The following is a 14,565-nucleotide window of genomic DNA, read 5'->3' as shown; positions in this document are numbered from 1 at the left end:
ACTAAAACACCCTTATTGTTTTGCTTATTAATTTTTTCCGGTCACAATTGGCCGGTAAATTGGTCGGCGTGACCAAAATTGATAAAAATTGCATAGTCAAGGTACGCAATTAATATTTTTGAAAGTCACGGATAGCAATTAACACTACTCCAATAGTCACTGGACTAAAATGACAATTTTCTCATATACAAATCAATAAATTTATATTTTACAAAAAAAAAAAAAAAGAGGAAAAATTGAACTTTTTATCCCTAAATTATGAAGTAATTGTAGAATTCATCCCTAGATGTTGACCATGTTCAGTTTTCCTCTTTAAGTTATCATTGACTTTGTAATTTTCGTCATTTTATTAATTTTACGTCTCTAAGCTATACTAAAATTGTAAAGTTTGTCCTTAACTTTTGTTAGTAAATAGACAAAAAGTGATAATTTAGGAATAATAAGTGTGCATGATCAATATTTAGGAATTATACAATTATCGCAAAATGCTATACCTTAGGGACAAAAGTGTAATTTAAAAAAAAATAAAAAATGAGGTGAGTAAGCTTGACAAAGGGTGAGTAATTAATAATCCGAGCTAAAACTGAACACGTGGAGCCTATGTGGTAACCCCCTGCCCTGGATCTACGTCAGCATTTTATCCACATTGTAACTTGTAAGTCATTATCCAAATTCCAAAAAATAAAAAAAGAAAAAAGAAAAAAAGGGAATTTCGTTATATTAATGAAGGGAGACCTTCCACAGTTCCACCCCTTCAAGAAAACTTCAGCCACTTCAACTGTTCATTAAAAAGTCGTAATTACCCCTACGTGCAGGGAAAAAACCAAGGCTAATTACGCCATTTCAGTTAACAAATACCAGAATCGGCTGAATTCTTTTTTTGCCCATATATTCCATTTTTCAGATCCAAACAAAATAATAATATTTATGTGATTAATAAATACGAAAAAAACAAGGTCCATTGTTGTTGTTGTTTTTGTTTTTTTTTTTTTAAAGTACCACTAACTCAGTTATAATCTCAGTTATAATGTAGTATATTTTTTTTTATAATTATTACTTTCTCAAGTTATTGAAACACAAAGAGTTAGTATCGTCCCCATTAGAGTACAAACCAATGACTTTCTATGTGGGAGAGTCATGCTATTAAATCATAAGATTATTAGCGGATTAATTGTTAATTTAATAATTACAAAATTAAAAAAATAATAATAAAAACTGTTTATTGATCTTTCTATTTTAAACTCGTCAATTATAAATAATTTTAATTTATCTACTTGTAATTTTGTATCGACAAAGATTATAAGACAAGATTTACCGTGCACATTTTCAGATAGCTAATGAAGATTTTGACACATAAATAAATATAAAAAAAACAAAGAAAATTAATAGATATAGATGAGCCACCTCTCCATCTTCCTCTTCGCCTAGCTTCCCCCCTTTACAGTCACTATATCTTACGGAGACCTCAGATTTTGTTTGCAGATTTGCAGAATTTTTGTGACTCTAAGTTGTTGAGGTAGACGAAGGAAGAAGGCAGGCAGGCAAGTTTATCTTTCTCGAATTTGCTACTATGCGTTTCAATTCGATTCTGCGTGTGTGTAATACAGATGGACACGCGCGGCTTAGTATGTAGAGCCGCGTTGATGTGTTCGTAGAAGAACGGATTAAATGGATTGAGTGCTGTTTCGTGTGAATGATACGGATAAGTTGTGGTTGTGTGGATCTGATTCGGATTGGTTTGGTGTTCAATGAGGATTGACTGTTGAGCTTCCGAGTGTGTTTTTGTATTGGCAGGATTTATATATATTTTAGAGAGAGAGAGAGAGAGGGAGAGGGAGGGAGAGGGAGAGGATTGTTGTGTTGTTGAGGTGAGACTTGGAGTGATGTTGATGGTATCTGGAAATGGAGACGCTGCGGATTCGTTTAGGAATTCAATGGAAGTGGTCAGGGGTGTGTTATCCCCAATAGAGTCCAGTATAAAGAAAGTGGCTAAGGATTTAGAGCATTGCTGGCCTGGTTCTCAGGTTGTGTTGGTTGATTCTAGTGATGACAGCAAAAACTCAGAGCTAAATTTGAATAGAAAGAGTGTGATTACTGATGTGGAAAAGACTAGTTTAGCTGTGAAGGTACCAACTAAGAAGTTTGTAGGGTTTTTGGGGAGCAGTTGGCAGAGTGATAGAGATGAGATTGGGGCTAGGAAAGGGTTGAAAGAGAAATATGGGGGAGGAGATGTTGGGAAGAGCAATGGGAATTGTTTTGACTGTTTACATTTTGCTCTGGCTTGGTCTCTCATGATGAATAATTTTGCTCAGGCTCTTCCTGGCACATTTAAGGTTGGGACAAGGTGGGTTCACAAGACAAGTAATGGGGATGCTGTTCCCAATGAGACTGCTATGAAGCCAAGGGTTTTAGGTGAATTTAAGAAAAAGGAATCAAATGGCCGAGTATCTTGTTGTGAAAGGTTGAATCATGAAGAAGGGAATAATGTATCAGTTGAGGGATTTATAGGGTTTATGTTTGATCAGCTAGCTCAGAATCTTCAAAAGCTTGACTCACATTTTCATGAGAAGGAATCCAAGCTTGCTGACTTAGAGCCAGTTCCTCCAGCCACCAATCAGTTTGATCATTTGAAGGTGCTTATTAGTGTGTTTGAGGGGAAAAGAGCTGATTTCAATGGCTTTTTGGGGAACTTGAATTTTGCAAGAGTGGGAGGTATGCCACCAAGTATTGTTGGAATCTCTTCTCCTGTGAGTGACGAGAGAGATGACGCAGTCAATGGTGATGGTCCTCGCATAGAAAGTGCAGGCAGTTCACCGCAAAAATTGGCCAATGGGTTGCTCAGCATTCCCTTGTCAAATGTTGAAAGGTTGAGGTCAACTTTGTCATCTGTTTCATTGACAGAACTAGTTGAGCTCTTACCTCAGCTAGGCCGACCTTCACAAGATCATCCTGATAAGAAGAAACTATTTTCTGTCCAGGACTTTTTTAGATACACGGAAGCTGAAGGTATGCCTTTATTCTGTATTTGTTCAATGCAAGTGACATGCTTTGTTCATTTGACTGGGTTTAACTAAAATGTTAAGTATGATTGCTTGTTTTATTAGCCATTGTGTTTACATGATACACTTTATTTATTGATCAGTCACCAAATACATATGGTGTATGGTGGATATTGGGCTTCATAGCATGTGTATGTAGCATTTTGTGAATTTTAGTCATTGGGCTTTCTAAGGCTTACAAGTAAGTATTACGGAGTACTAACTACTAAGTATTGAATCTGATATATATGTTAGTCAATAATAGATGTAGGAACTCTTACTCTTCCACTCTTTATTATATGGAGTAACTGCTTACTAGGAATAGGAGATACTATTATGTTTTCCATCATTTATTTTTCTGTTGTGGGTTAAAATTCAAATTAATTCTCCATGTTGAAATATAGTACAAATTAATGAAGTTTAAGTCTTATTTCTTCCTTTTAATTCCTTGTTAATTTATCTTCTCTAGGACTATTGTTTTACTGCAAATTGTATAAGAAAACTGCACTAAAATTGTGTACTATAGATGGGTTTACTTTCGGAACATAAAATTAGTTGCTGCTTGGTAGTTGGTGCTACTATGGAAGCAAAGTGAAAATGAAACTTTTTGCTACTACCATTCAAGTAGGGTCTGGTATTAACTTCATAGATTAACCTCACGGGATGGATTTACTTTCAGAACATACTTTAGCTTCTGCTTTGTAGTTAGACATCTATGATGCACCATGGAAGCAAAGTGAAAATGAAACTTGTAGCCTTTCTTGGCCAGCAACCACCATGGTAACTTAATAATTGTGTTCTTCCACTTGTTTTTCCTACAAGTGAATTTAGTATGGAGTAATTAATTAGAAGAGAGAACGTAGATAAGTTAATAAAAATTTATGGTTAAAATGAATATGGATTTATAGTAAGTTTGGGGGTTAATTTGGTTTCTTCTGAATAGTGCAAGCAAAATCGTCTATGAGCATGAGTACATGGGCATTTCCACTGCACAACCTTGAAAATGAGATTCAATAGACTCATAAAATGAAACGTAAGCTACTTGAGCGCATGGCCATATCCATTAGGGTATATAATTCTGAAGAGAAAAGTGAGTTAACATCAAATTGCCCCTGAATAGTGGCTACCCTGACCAAGATGTTGTGTCTAAGACTGTAAGACATTGAATTAAGAAATGCCGTAAATTGATATAGATAGTGTGAGCTCTCTTTAGTTAGTAGAATCGGAAATGTATTTTTGTATGAGGCATCAATGAGGTTCAATCTGTAAAGAAGCTTGGTGGTTGTTTGTGTTCCTTGATGTACATGTAACTTTGTCACTAGCTTTATTATTTTTATCTTCATATATGCACGTACATTCAATTTAATGGGAATATATGTATCTGACTTGTCTACTCTTTCTTGACACACTTATCAAGTCAGTCAGAATTTATGTATTTCCTTCCTGTAGGAAGGAGGTTCTTTGAGGAGTTGGATGGTGATGGGGATGGCCAAGTCACCTTGGAAGATCTTGAAGTTGCTATGAGAAAGAGAAAGCTACCAAAACGATATGCTCATGAATTCATGCGTCGTACAAGAAGTCACTTGTTTAAAAAATCTTTTGGTTGGAAACAGTTTTTATCTTTAATGGAACAGAAGGAACCAACTATTCTACGGGCTTATACTAGTCTTTGCTTGAGCAAGTCCGGGACTCTCCAGAAAAGTGAGATCTTAGCATCATTGAAAAATGCAGGGCTTCCAGCAAATGAAGACAATGCTGTTGCCATGATGCGCTTTCTAAATGCAGATACCGAGGAATCTATCTCTTATGGGCATTTCCGGAATTTTATGCTTTTACTGCCCTCAGACAGATTACAAGAAGATCCTCGGTAAAATTCTAGTTCCATTTGTCTCATATATGAATTTTCAGAAACAAGGTGTTTTTTTCCCCCTCAAAATGCCAGTACTCTAGTATTATAAGCTATTTGATTGTTAGACATGATGCATTTATAAAGATGGGGCTTCTAGTTTGCAACATTCTCCCTTGCATTCACATGTATTATTTTTCTTTATGTTTATAAAGATGGGGCTTCTAGTTTGCAACATTCTCCCTTGTATTCACATGTATTATTTTTCTTTATGGAATTTCTCTCTATTGCAGCATCTGCTTTCTTACTTTTGCAGCTTCTTAGACTGTTACTTTTACTTATTATTTAAAAAAAAAAAAAAACTGTAGGAATATCTGGTTTGAGGCGGCAACTGTAGTTGCTGTTGCACCACCTGTTGAGATTCCAGCTGGAAGTGTTCTAAAATCTGCTTTGGCAGGAGGCCTTGCTTGTGCATTGTCTACATCATTGATGCACCCTATTGATACAATCAAGGTACACTTTCTTCAAGAAATCAGGACTTGAATTTTCTCGAAATTGTTCACATGTGGACTTGGCACTCACGCAGCATAACTACCCTGTATAATTTTATGGGAAAAATGTACAATCTTTAGTGATAAAGAGGGCATCTCTCTCTATTTCTATGCCCCAACTTGAAGAATTTTACACTGCATCCTTTTGGGTTTGAGGCCTTGTGAATGCCTTTCCAGTTATCTCTTCCTCTTTTTTCTTGTTTCCTTTATCAATTCCAAACAATTTTTTCTCTTTTGATGCATCTGCTTACTTTTCCAATACACAATTAATATATTCTAGCTGTCAAAACCCATAACTATATTCCATTGTAGTCCGCAAGTATACTTCTCTTATTTGAGCTTATCACTAAAACAGTTATGTTTTCTTTGAATTAGACATGAGTTTTCATTGAATTAGACATGAATGATTGTATGTTGGCTAGGACGTAAACTTAACATTCAGGTCAAGAAGCCTTTTTTTTTTGGATATCATAATGCTAAGTTTGGTTAAAGAAATACTTAAGCTCTTTGATTTTTCTGTACTCATAATTCCCATATATCTCCATTATCCAATAGTATTGTGATGTGGAAAGAATAATTATCTAAAGTCCATATAAAATGATACTCTATTCAAGTCTGGATCAATCTGTGGTGGATGACTTTCCCTGGGCATAGGTTTCATGACATTTAATGAAATTAGAATATGATAAGCAAGATTAGTCAATAATTTGTGTTATAAGCGACAGTTCATGTGTTCCATAAGCCATTCATCTTCTTGATCCTGTTTTTAACCTGGTTATCAGACAACTTTACAAGCATCTAGCCTTAGCTTTCCCCAAATCATGTCGAAGCTCCCAGAAATTGGAGTGCGGGGATTGTATAGAGGGTCTATTCCTGCAATTGTTGGACAATTTTCAAGGTTAGCCATGATGATTTTTATTTTTTATTTTTGTATTTTTGCATGCTACATTATATATGTACAGCTGCTTTTATAATACATGCACGTATAGTATAGTTAATGTTGCCTTTAATTGCAGCCATGGATTGCGGACCGGAATTTTTGAAGCAAGTAAGCTTGTTTTGATAAACTTTGCTCCCACGCTTCCAGAACTACAGGTGAGGGATATAACAAGGCATTTGGTTTTTATTGGCTTGCTTTTCTGTTTTGCTTATACCCTTGAATACTTTCTACATTGCTGTTGAACTTGCTTTTATTGTTGCAGAGTGCTACAAAAAATCAGTTTCACACAGGCCTTAAGAAATTTGATTTTTTTTTTCTTTTGATCAATTGATCCATTTCTTCTTTAAATTTTCCTCTTGTTTTTTTTTTTTGGTATGTTCATACTTTTGCATTGTCATTTTTTTGGTAATCAAAGATTTCCTCCCTGCTAAATAGTGAACAACAACAATAATGATTATTATTATTATAATGATAATAATAGTAGTAGTAGTTCTGTCATTTTGGAGGTTTTAAGTTCTCATTATCTGAGGTATTAAAAACCCTGCTGCTTATTGTCCATACTGCTCAGGTTCAATCAATAGCATCATTTTGCAGCACTGTCCTGGGGACAGCAGTGCGTATACCATGCGAAGTGTTAAAGCAGAGATTACAGGCTGGTCTGTTTGACAATGTAGGGCAAGCAATTTTAGGTACTTGGCAGCAAGATGGTCTTAAAGGCTTCTTTCGTGGGACTGGTGCCACTCTCTGCCGTGAGGTTCCATTTTATGTTGCAGGCATGGCCCTTTATGCAAAATCAAAGAAGGTTCGTTTTGTTTTCTCTAGAAGTTGATCACTTTTTAGATTTTGCATATTTTGCTAATTTGGTGCCCTGGGGTAAACTGTTCCTCCAACCATTGCTTTTGTACGGGGATATCATTTGAAGTGCTTTAGATCCTCCTTATTGCCTTTTTTCCCCCTTCAAGTCTATGTGTTGAAAATTTGGTGCATTCTATACCATCTTTGATTCTTTTCGCGTGAACGCCTTTGGTTAACCGCCAATGTTCATCTTTTCGCATGGACACCTTTGGGCGTACCATCCTTATTGCACACCACTTCTTATAGCACTATAGCAGCTTTGCTAGAGAACATTTTGCCTTCTTTCATTTATGAACATATTATTGGTTAAGAAACATTGCTGAATGATGTCTGTATTATGTGCTGACTTCTTTTATGCTGTGATAATATCAGGTTGCCCAGCAGCTATTAGAGAGAGAGCTGGAACCATGGGAAACAATCGCTGTTGGGGCTTTATCCGGTGGTCTATCTGCTGTTGTGACAACACCGTTTGATGTAATTAAGACCAGAATGATGACTGCTCCCCAAGGCAGGCCTGTCACATTGACGGTGTTAGCATTCTCTATAATTCATCACGAAGGACCCATGGGATTGTTAAAGGGTGCCTTGCCCAGGTTCTTCTGGATTGCTCCCCTTGGTGCAATGAACTTCGCTGGTTACGAGCTTGCCAAAAAGGCTATGGACAAAAGCGAGGAAACAAGTGAGCAAGTATCTCTTAAAAAGTAGGCTGATGATGATGATTGAGGCTCGAGGCATTTGCAAGTGAAACTAGCAGTGACTATAACTGCATTATCGGAGATTTTGCTTTAATGCTTGAAAGCTGCTTAAAAGTTTTGAATATTTGTTTAAAACAGCGAGTCAGGTGATTTATGCATCATAGTTAATGTGTTCAAAGAAAAAACAAAATCTTTGATTCTCTGGTAAAAGTTGCAATCTTTTGGTGCATACTTTTATTGGAGAAAAATTGTAAATTGAGCGCAGGCAGTCAGGCAGGCAGCCGTGGGAATCCCACTTTTAACTTTTAACGCTGTAACTTATTGTACATTTATGTGCAGTCTACTAATGCTTTGAACTTGTTATTCTTTGCTCATAAGCTAAACTTCTATATTGCGGTGAACTAGTGTTATATAGCATGTTTTTTTTATTCATAATAATAACGTACGCTGTTTCATTGGTTCCCTTTTGAGTTTCGACTTTTAATGTTCGACTGATTTGGACTCTGTTTGGGGCAAATTATTCTGTGTATCTGAATTCACCTTGTGATTTAAGTAAAAAATACACAATTTATATACTAATTGTTCATAACTAAATATTTATAATTTACATACTGAATGTTCACAATTCAAATTGTGAATATTCATTATGTAAATTATAATGGGCTCACCTTGCAAGGTGGATTTGAGTCCATGGTATAACTATTGCCTATTTGGTATGTCGAATTACACCTAAGATTTACTTTGCACTATGAGCTTTAATTCAAAATGATAATTAAATTATGTATTTGAAATTAACATATTATGTACTTGCAATTAATAAATATATTACACATTTAACTATAGGTTACATATTACGGTAGACTATTACACACACACATATATATACACATACATTATACATGCGCGCGAGGCCACCTCTGGTGTGAAAATTTTGAGTCTTTATTTTTCTTTTATTTAAAATCAGAAAACTTACCTGTATTCATTCATTCAGGTCGTGTAGTCTCAAATATTACGGAGTATTATTATTCAACTTTGTAATAATTATAACATTTTTATTATTTGCCTTTCAAATAAGAATGGAATTTTCATGTGACGTGGTGACGCCAACAAGTAAATTTCTTCACTTTGTGATAAATAGGTGATCCATGTGGCAGGATAGAGTTTACTGACGAAAATATTTGTGTAGTACAAGATCGGTATTAACAGAAAGCTAAAGATGATGATAATAGTGCCCCAATCAATCCATCCGGATGTGGAAGGAAAGAGTTTGTTCATTCTAGACTTGAGAGTTCTCTTTAATCAAACAGTTTTTGAGCATTTCATCAAGGAACTGGATTAAGAAAATTGGGTACGAAGATGTGGAAAGCTTAATTTGGAAGTTTAATCATTTAGGAAGGTAACAATGGATAATAATATACCTAAAGAGGAACAGATCCATAAAAGACCACTTCTGCAGGGCCAGTCATATATACATGGTTGTCATCCTTGTTCCACTCGATCTCAAGCGGCCCACCGGGTAAATCAACAGTGCAGCTCTGTTTCAAGCAAGATTTGCCAATCATGAGAAAACTGAGCTAGCAATAGATCCATAACAGTTTGACTGACAAAGTTTCCCTTCTTTTCTTTTCTCTCATTAAAGTCTGTTTGTCTCATACTTTAATAGTTTAATGCGTTAAGAATGCAAACACTTTTCTACTCCAAGTAAGACATTAGATGTAGCACATGAAAACCTAATTTTATTTTCTTATTCTGTACTACTCGAGAACTTACCCTCCCAGCACGACCCTCAAGCACTGCAGCAACAACTACTGCACAAGCTCCCGTCCCACAGGCCAGTGTTGCGCCTGCATTCAGCACAAATGTTAGATAAACAATAGATATGTAAAGGAACAGCCCTTGCAAAATCATCAAGTGCTTCGATTGACAAAATTAGCATAGTTTAGGTAACCCTACCTGCACCACGCTCCCAAACACGCATTTTAAGATGTGAAGAAGACAACACTTGCACGAATTCTGCAGATCCAACAATATGTTGCAGTGATCAACAAAATCCATTCCCAATACAAAGTTGTCAATTAGCTACAATTTAGAGTAAGACACATGCTACCGGTTTCTAGAGTGAGACAGTGGGATCTAGCTATGAACTTGTTACTCATCACACTCTGATGGTATAAGAACAAGTTGGGACTAACTAGAACATCGTTAAGATACAAGTACACAACTAACAGATTAAAGTGTTGCACTGACGGCCAAACTTACCAGTGTTAGTTCGTGCAGGGAACATAATGTGATTTTCAAACTTCGGACCAATTTCCGCTAAGTTTATCTCATCCACTAGCAAATCCTGTTGTAGCAGGCAGAATAATTGGACAGAGTTAGCTAATTACATACACATCAATTACAATAAGCGGAAATATATATATATATATATATATATATATATATATATATATATACTAGTTTTTCTTATGCGATGCGCAAAAAATAGGTGTCCAATATTAGTATTTTATATTAAAATTTTAAATTTATTTAAATTTTAATATAGTAAATAATAATAATAATAATAATAATAATAATGTAAAATATTTTTATAAATTGGATATTTATATTTTAAAAAATAACTAACATATAACTCTAATATTTAATGTGTATATATTATTATTATTATTGAAAAAGATAAGAAAATATATGGTGGATGCATGTGCATAGTAACAATAGTGGAAAAGATAACGGAAGTTATAACGGTAGGAGTATATTTGTTCAAAATATTATGTAGTACAACTTTTATAGCATAATGTACAAAAAAACTTAACGGAAAAAACGGACATAAATGAAGGGTATAACCTTTATTCACATTTATTATGTTTTTAGATTTAGATATATATATGATAGCCCATTTTATATGCAGTAGTAAATACACCAGTACAGAGCATAAAATAAGCAAGTTTGATTTTCTCAAAAAGAGAAACAGAACTTAATTAATTCAAGCCATTTTAATTGGAAAACCAAATAATCTCTAATTAATATCTCCTCTGTTAGAAAATAAAGCTCATGTCCTATAAGAGACTACTTGTCACAAGGTTGAGGTACAAACAACTTATATGATAGCACTCCTCTCAGAAAACACAAGCATCAATGCAAGAAGTATACCTTGCTTCCTGTACCAAACGTGACACAATGAGGATTTCCCATGCTAACACATGTTACATTCCAAGTGGTTCCATCTACATCCAGTCCTCCTTTGACAACAGATTGATCTCTATTTGCAGGTAATTTTGTGGGAACATCTGATGCCTTCAGAACTGGTTCGCCCATATCAACCTTAACCTGAAATTTGAAATGAATTAATATCTAATTTTGAAGGAAGACAGATAGCATATCATTTTGATGCACAACTTTTAAATTTTTGTAAAATTTATTATAAAAAAAAAAAAAGAAAAAAAAAAGAAAAAAAAGAAAAAAAAAGGGACAACTTCCATGCCAAATATAGAGCACATGGAACACTATATGTCAAGACATTCAATAGAGAGTGTATGTCTTTGGAGAGAGATATCACCTGTCCATTTTCTTGTATCTCAGGAACAATTAAGCCAGCCCCAGTATGTATGGTGAAACTACAGGAATCAAAATTCACCCAATTGTGAATAATAGGGAAATGTTATCTGTTTGTTTTAGTTAAACACCATAACTCATGTACAGAGATGAAAGAATTACAGAGTATTACTTTTTATTTGTATTTGGGCAGTCTTTCACAATATGCAAGATTTGGAAGTAATTATTACTTCAAAGAACTAAAGCCAAGTAGTATCCAACAATGTCCTTAGAAGTGTAAAATGAAGGATAGCATAAAAAGAAGCATAATATGAAAGCAGACCTTTGCTTGCCATCTAAATTCTCAAGCTCGCCTATAAATTTGGCAAAGCATCGAATTCCATTGCCACACATCTGCATACAAAAGGACCTCTTTGTCACGGATTATAAATGTGTAAGCAGTTCAAAAAGATAGTTATAGTTTTGCACCTTGAAAAAGAATACTAAACCATTGTGATTTTTTGCATGCACAATTGAACATTTGCAAGTAACTCAACTTCTAAGGTGAACTGCTACCTAGAAATAAATATCCTCATTTAAGGATGAAAAAATTACCTCAGGCTCACTACCATCAGAATTGAAGATCCTCATGGTATAATCAGTGCCATTGGTACCAGGCATTGCAAATATCACCCCATCAGCACCGATGCCAAAATTTCTATCACACAATTTCACTGCCTGCTCGGGTGTGATTTTAGGTTCTGTTGAATCTCTATTGTCAACCTGTAAACAAAAGGAACAAATAATCACTGAGCTTTAAACAAATCTGTGATAATAATCAGTAATTATTTTCCACCTTGCTAACCGTGCAATGGCATGCTTTAGGAATGGTACATATGAAGCTCACATATCAAGTCCTTTTTCCATATTAAATTTTTTTCACCATTAATTAAGTAGCTAGTTTTTATTTTGAATACTATTAACTCTGTTACAATGTAGTATTTGTTCATACATACTTTCTCAACCAACTGAAGCACAAAGAGCCAACACCCCCACACTGGGGATCAAACCTTGACCTCTCACTTGGGAGGTCACAGCTATGCACTTGACCACAAAAATTAAGTAGCTAGTTAACATAACTGTATGGATTTTGAGGCCACTATTTCCAGAAAGAACTCAAAATTTTATTTGCAATATCCACTAACATAAAAATTCAGCATTATCCTATCTACGATTTAAATCCTCTAAACATTCTAAAATAAAAGGAAATTGATAGAAGAAGTTAGCACACAGATTGACAGAAATTCCTATGAGCGTATACGCGTGCACAAATACATACATACAGAATGCGTCTATATATTACCAATATGAAGTCGTTGCCGAGGCCATGGTACTTGACGAAATGAAGATATCCACTTTCCTTGTGATCGAGAAATGAAGCTGGAGAAGCTTTCTCGGTAGTTTCAGAGCTCATTGACAAAGCAGCCGAAATGCAGAAAGTAGGGCGCCGGAAGGGGGAGCAGGAAGGGATTTGGAGAGCGCGTCGTTGCAGAGATAACGGCGAAGGAGAAGAAAATCTGAACGGAGCGATTAAGGAAGAAGACAGAGATCGGCGACTGGAGGCGGTAAGCGGAAGCGTTATGGCGGCGGTTATCGCCATGGAAGAAGACGGCGAGATAGAGAGAGAGAGCGTCAAACGGAGACTTGTTAGAGCTGACGAGTGACGAGGGAGTGAAATGCAATTAGCCTAGGTTTTGGGACTGATCATGGATGTTTTTGTAATTTTGACCAACTTCAATGGTTATTGTTGTGAAGTTTTTGGAAAAGAGTGGTGCAATTAAAATATTTCAACCAAACTTGGTGGCTCTTATGGGTATTTGAGACAAGTAAATAAGGTAAATCACAAGATGTGATAGTCCTTAAATTTATATTTTTGGTGATACTTGATTAAATATAACTTATTTTGAATTAATTAACAAGTTGAATTGTGTTTCAATAGTTCACTATCATGTATAATAGTTATCTAAACAAAATCGCATCCTCAATAATAATGATTTTTTTTGTAATTTTTGAAGTGTCAATTAGGAGAGATAAAAAAAAAAAAAAAAGAACAACAATGCACGGCCAACTCTTCTCTCTCTTCCACATAAGCTATGTTTTTCTCAAAAAGGGTAAAAAATCACTATTGTGATTGCTCTAAGAATTGAAATGATTCAATTATCGCACACTACTGGTTAGGGTCATACTCAACTCAAATATTTGTAGAGAAGAGTTGTGTTTCTCATTACTATTAGAGTATTTGTAGAGAAAATTATGTATTTCTTAGTCAATAAAACGTCTCTTTTAATTTTTTAAAACTAGGTTCGCTAATTATTTATCAAATTATAAATGTATTCTATCATCTAATTTAATAGAACCACACGGTTCTATTTGGAGTAAAGTTGGAGGTATAATTTTATGGGGGCATTTCTATATTTTAAAAAAACTTTTCTAAGGGTGCGTTTGGTTCGCACATGGGAATTGGAATTGGAATGGGTATCAAATACTTAGTAATGGTAATGAGTTTTGGTGAAAGTATTTAGCATGTTTGGTAGTTGGATGGAATGGGAATGATTATTAATAGTTGGGGAAGAAAGGAGGAAGGGAATGAAACCCTTATTTAATAAGGATATGGGTTTTCTCATTTATGAGGTATTCTAAACCCACAGTAGCATTCACAAAACCTATCAACCAAACACAAGCAATCACTTTCATACTCATTCCTTATGCCTAAATCCACCAACCAAACACACCCTAAAATTCCCCCCTTTGATTTTAATCCTCATTTTCATACTAACTTAGCTGCAGCTCCTCTAACATTTGTCACCAAGTTTTAAAATTAGCATTCTTGCATGCTATTGGTATTATATTATTGTATATTGTATATTAGTAATTGGATTGAGATATTATCTAGGTTGTAGAGGTAGGGAAAAAAGTGTATAGTAGATTAAGATATACTATATACTAGAGTATATCTTAATATAGATTAAGCTAGATTGAGATATACTAGATTGAGATATTAGCTAGATTGAGATATACTAGATTAAGATATTAGCTAGATTAGAGTATT

At 34.9% G+C, this 14,565-nt stretch overlaps 2 protein-coding genes across 2 annotated transcripts; one reads left to right on the top strand and one right to left on the bottom strand.

Annotated features, from left to right (window-relative positions):
* The first annotated feature begins 1,391 nt into the window (after positions 1-1,391).
* LOC116022252 lies at positions 1,392-8,322 on the top strand. Its single transcript, XM_031262881.1, has 7 exons — positions 1,392-3,006; positions 4,488-4,905; positions 5,253-5,397; positions 6,218-6,333; positions 6,452-6,530; positions 6,944-7,177; positions 7,603-8,322. The coding sequence occupies exons 1-7, from the start codon at positions 1,884-1,886 to the stop codon at positions 7,933-7,935; spliced, it is 2,448 nt and encodes an 815-aa protein (XP_031118741.1). The 5' UTR covers positions 1,392-1,883; the 3' UTR covers positions 7,936-8,322.
* A 742-nt stretch (positions 8,323-9,064) lies between these two features.
* On the bottom strand, positions 9,065-13,190 carry LOC116021748 (diaminopimelate epimerase, chloroplastic). Its single transcript, XM_031262220.1, has 9 exons — positions 12,820-13,190; positions 12,072-12,239; positions 11,800-11,870; positions 11,482-11,539; positions 11,076-11,252; positions 10,185-10,269; positions 9,879-9,938; positions 9,696-9,769; positions 9,065-9,460 (listed from the first exon to the last, which is right to left on the bottom strand). Exons 1-9 carry the CDS (start codon positions 13,114-13,116, stop codon positions 9,344-9,346), a joined length of 1,107 nt encoding a protein of 368 aa, XP_031118080.1. The 5' UTR covers positions 13,117-13,190; the 3' UTR covers positions 9,065-9,343.
* Positions 13,191-14,565: the final 1,375 nt, after the last annotated feature.

This window comes from Ipomoea triloba, chromosome 6 (assembly GCF_003576645.1).
Source record: "Ipomoea triloba cultivar NCNSP0323 chromosome 6, ASM357664v1".
NCBI lineage: Eukaryota > Viridiplantae > Streptophyta > Magnoliopsida > Solanales > Convolvulaceae > Ipomoea > Ipomoea triloba.
The sequence above is the reverse complement of the archived record's forward strand: the minus strand, read 5'-3'. Positions and strand labels throughout refer to the sequence as shown.

Excerpts from the sequence above, each read along its gene's own strand:
- LOC116022252 (XM_031262881.1), top strand. The coding sequence starts at position 1,884 with ATGTTGATGGTATCTGGAAATGGAGACGCTGCGGATTCGTTTAGGAAT. Across the intron at positions 3,007-4,487 it reads TAGATACACGGAAGCTGAAG|GAAGGAGGTTCTTTGAGGAG; the intron begins GTATGCCTTTAT and ends TCCTTCCTGTAG. Across the intron at positions 5,398-6,217 it reads ACCCTATTGATACAATCAAG|ACAACTTTACAAGCATCTAG; the intron begins GTACACTTTCTT and ends CCTGGTTATCAG.
- LOC116021748 (XM_031262220.1), bottom strand. The coding sequence starts at position 13,116 with ATGGCGATAACCGCCGCCATAACGCTTCCGCTTACCGCCTCCAGTCGC. Across the intron at positions 9,939-10,184 it reads CCCTGCACGAACTAACACTG|AATTCGTGCAAGTGTTGTCT; the intron begins GTAAGTTTGGCC and ends TTGGATCTGCAG. Across the intron at positions 9,770-9,878 it reads TGTTTGGGAGCGTGGTGCAG|GCGCAACACTGGCCTGTGGG; the intron begins GTAGGGTTACCT and ends TGCTGAATGCAG.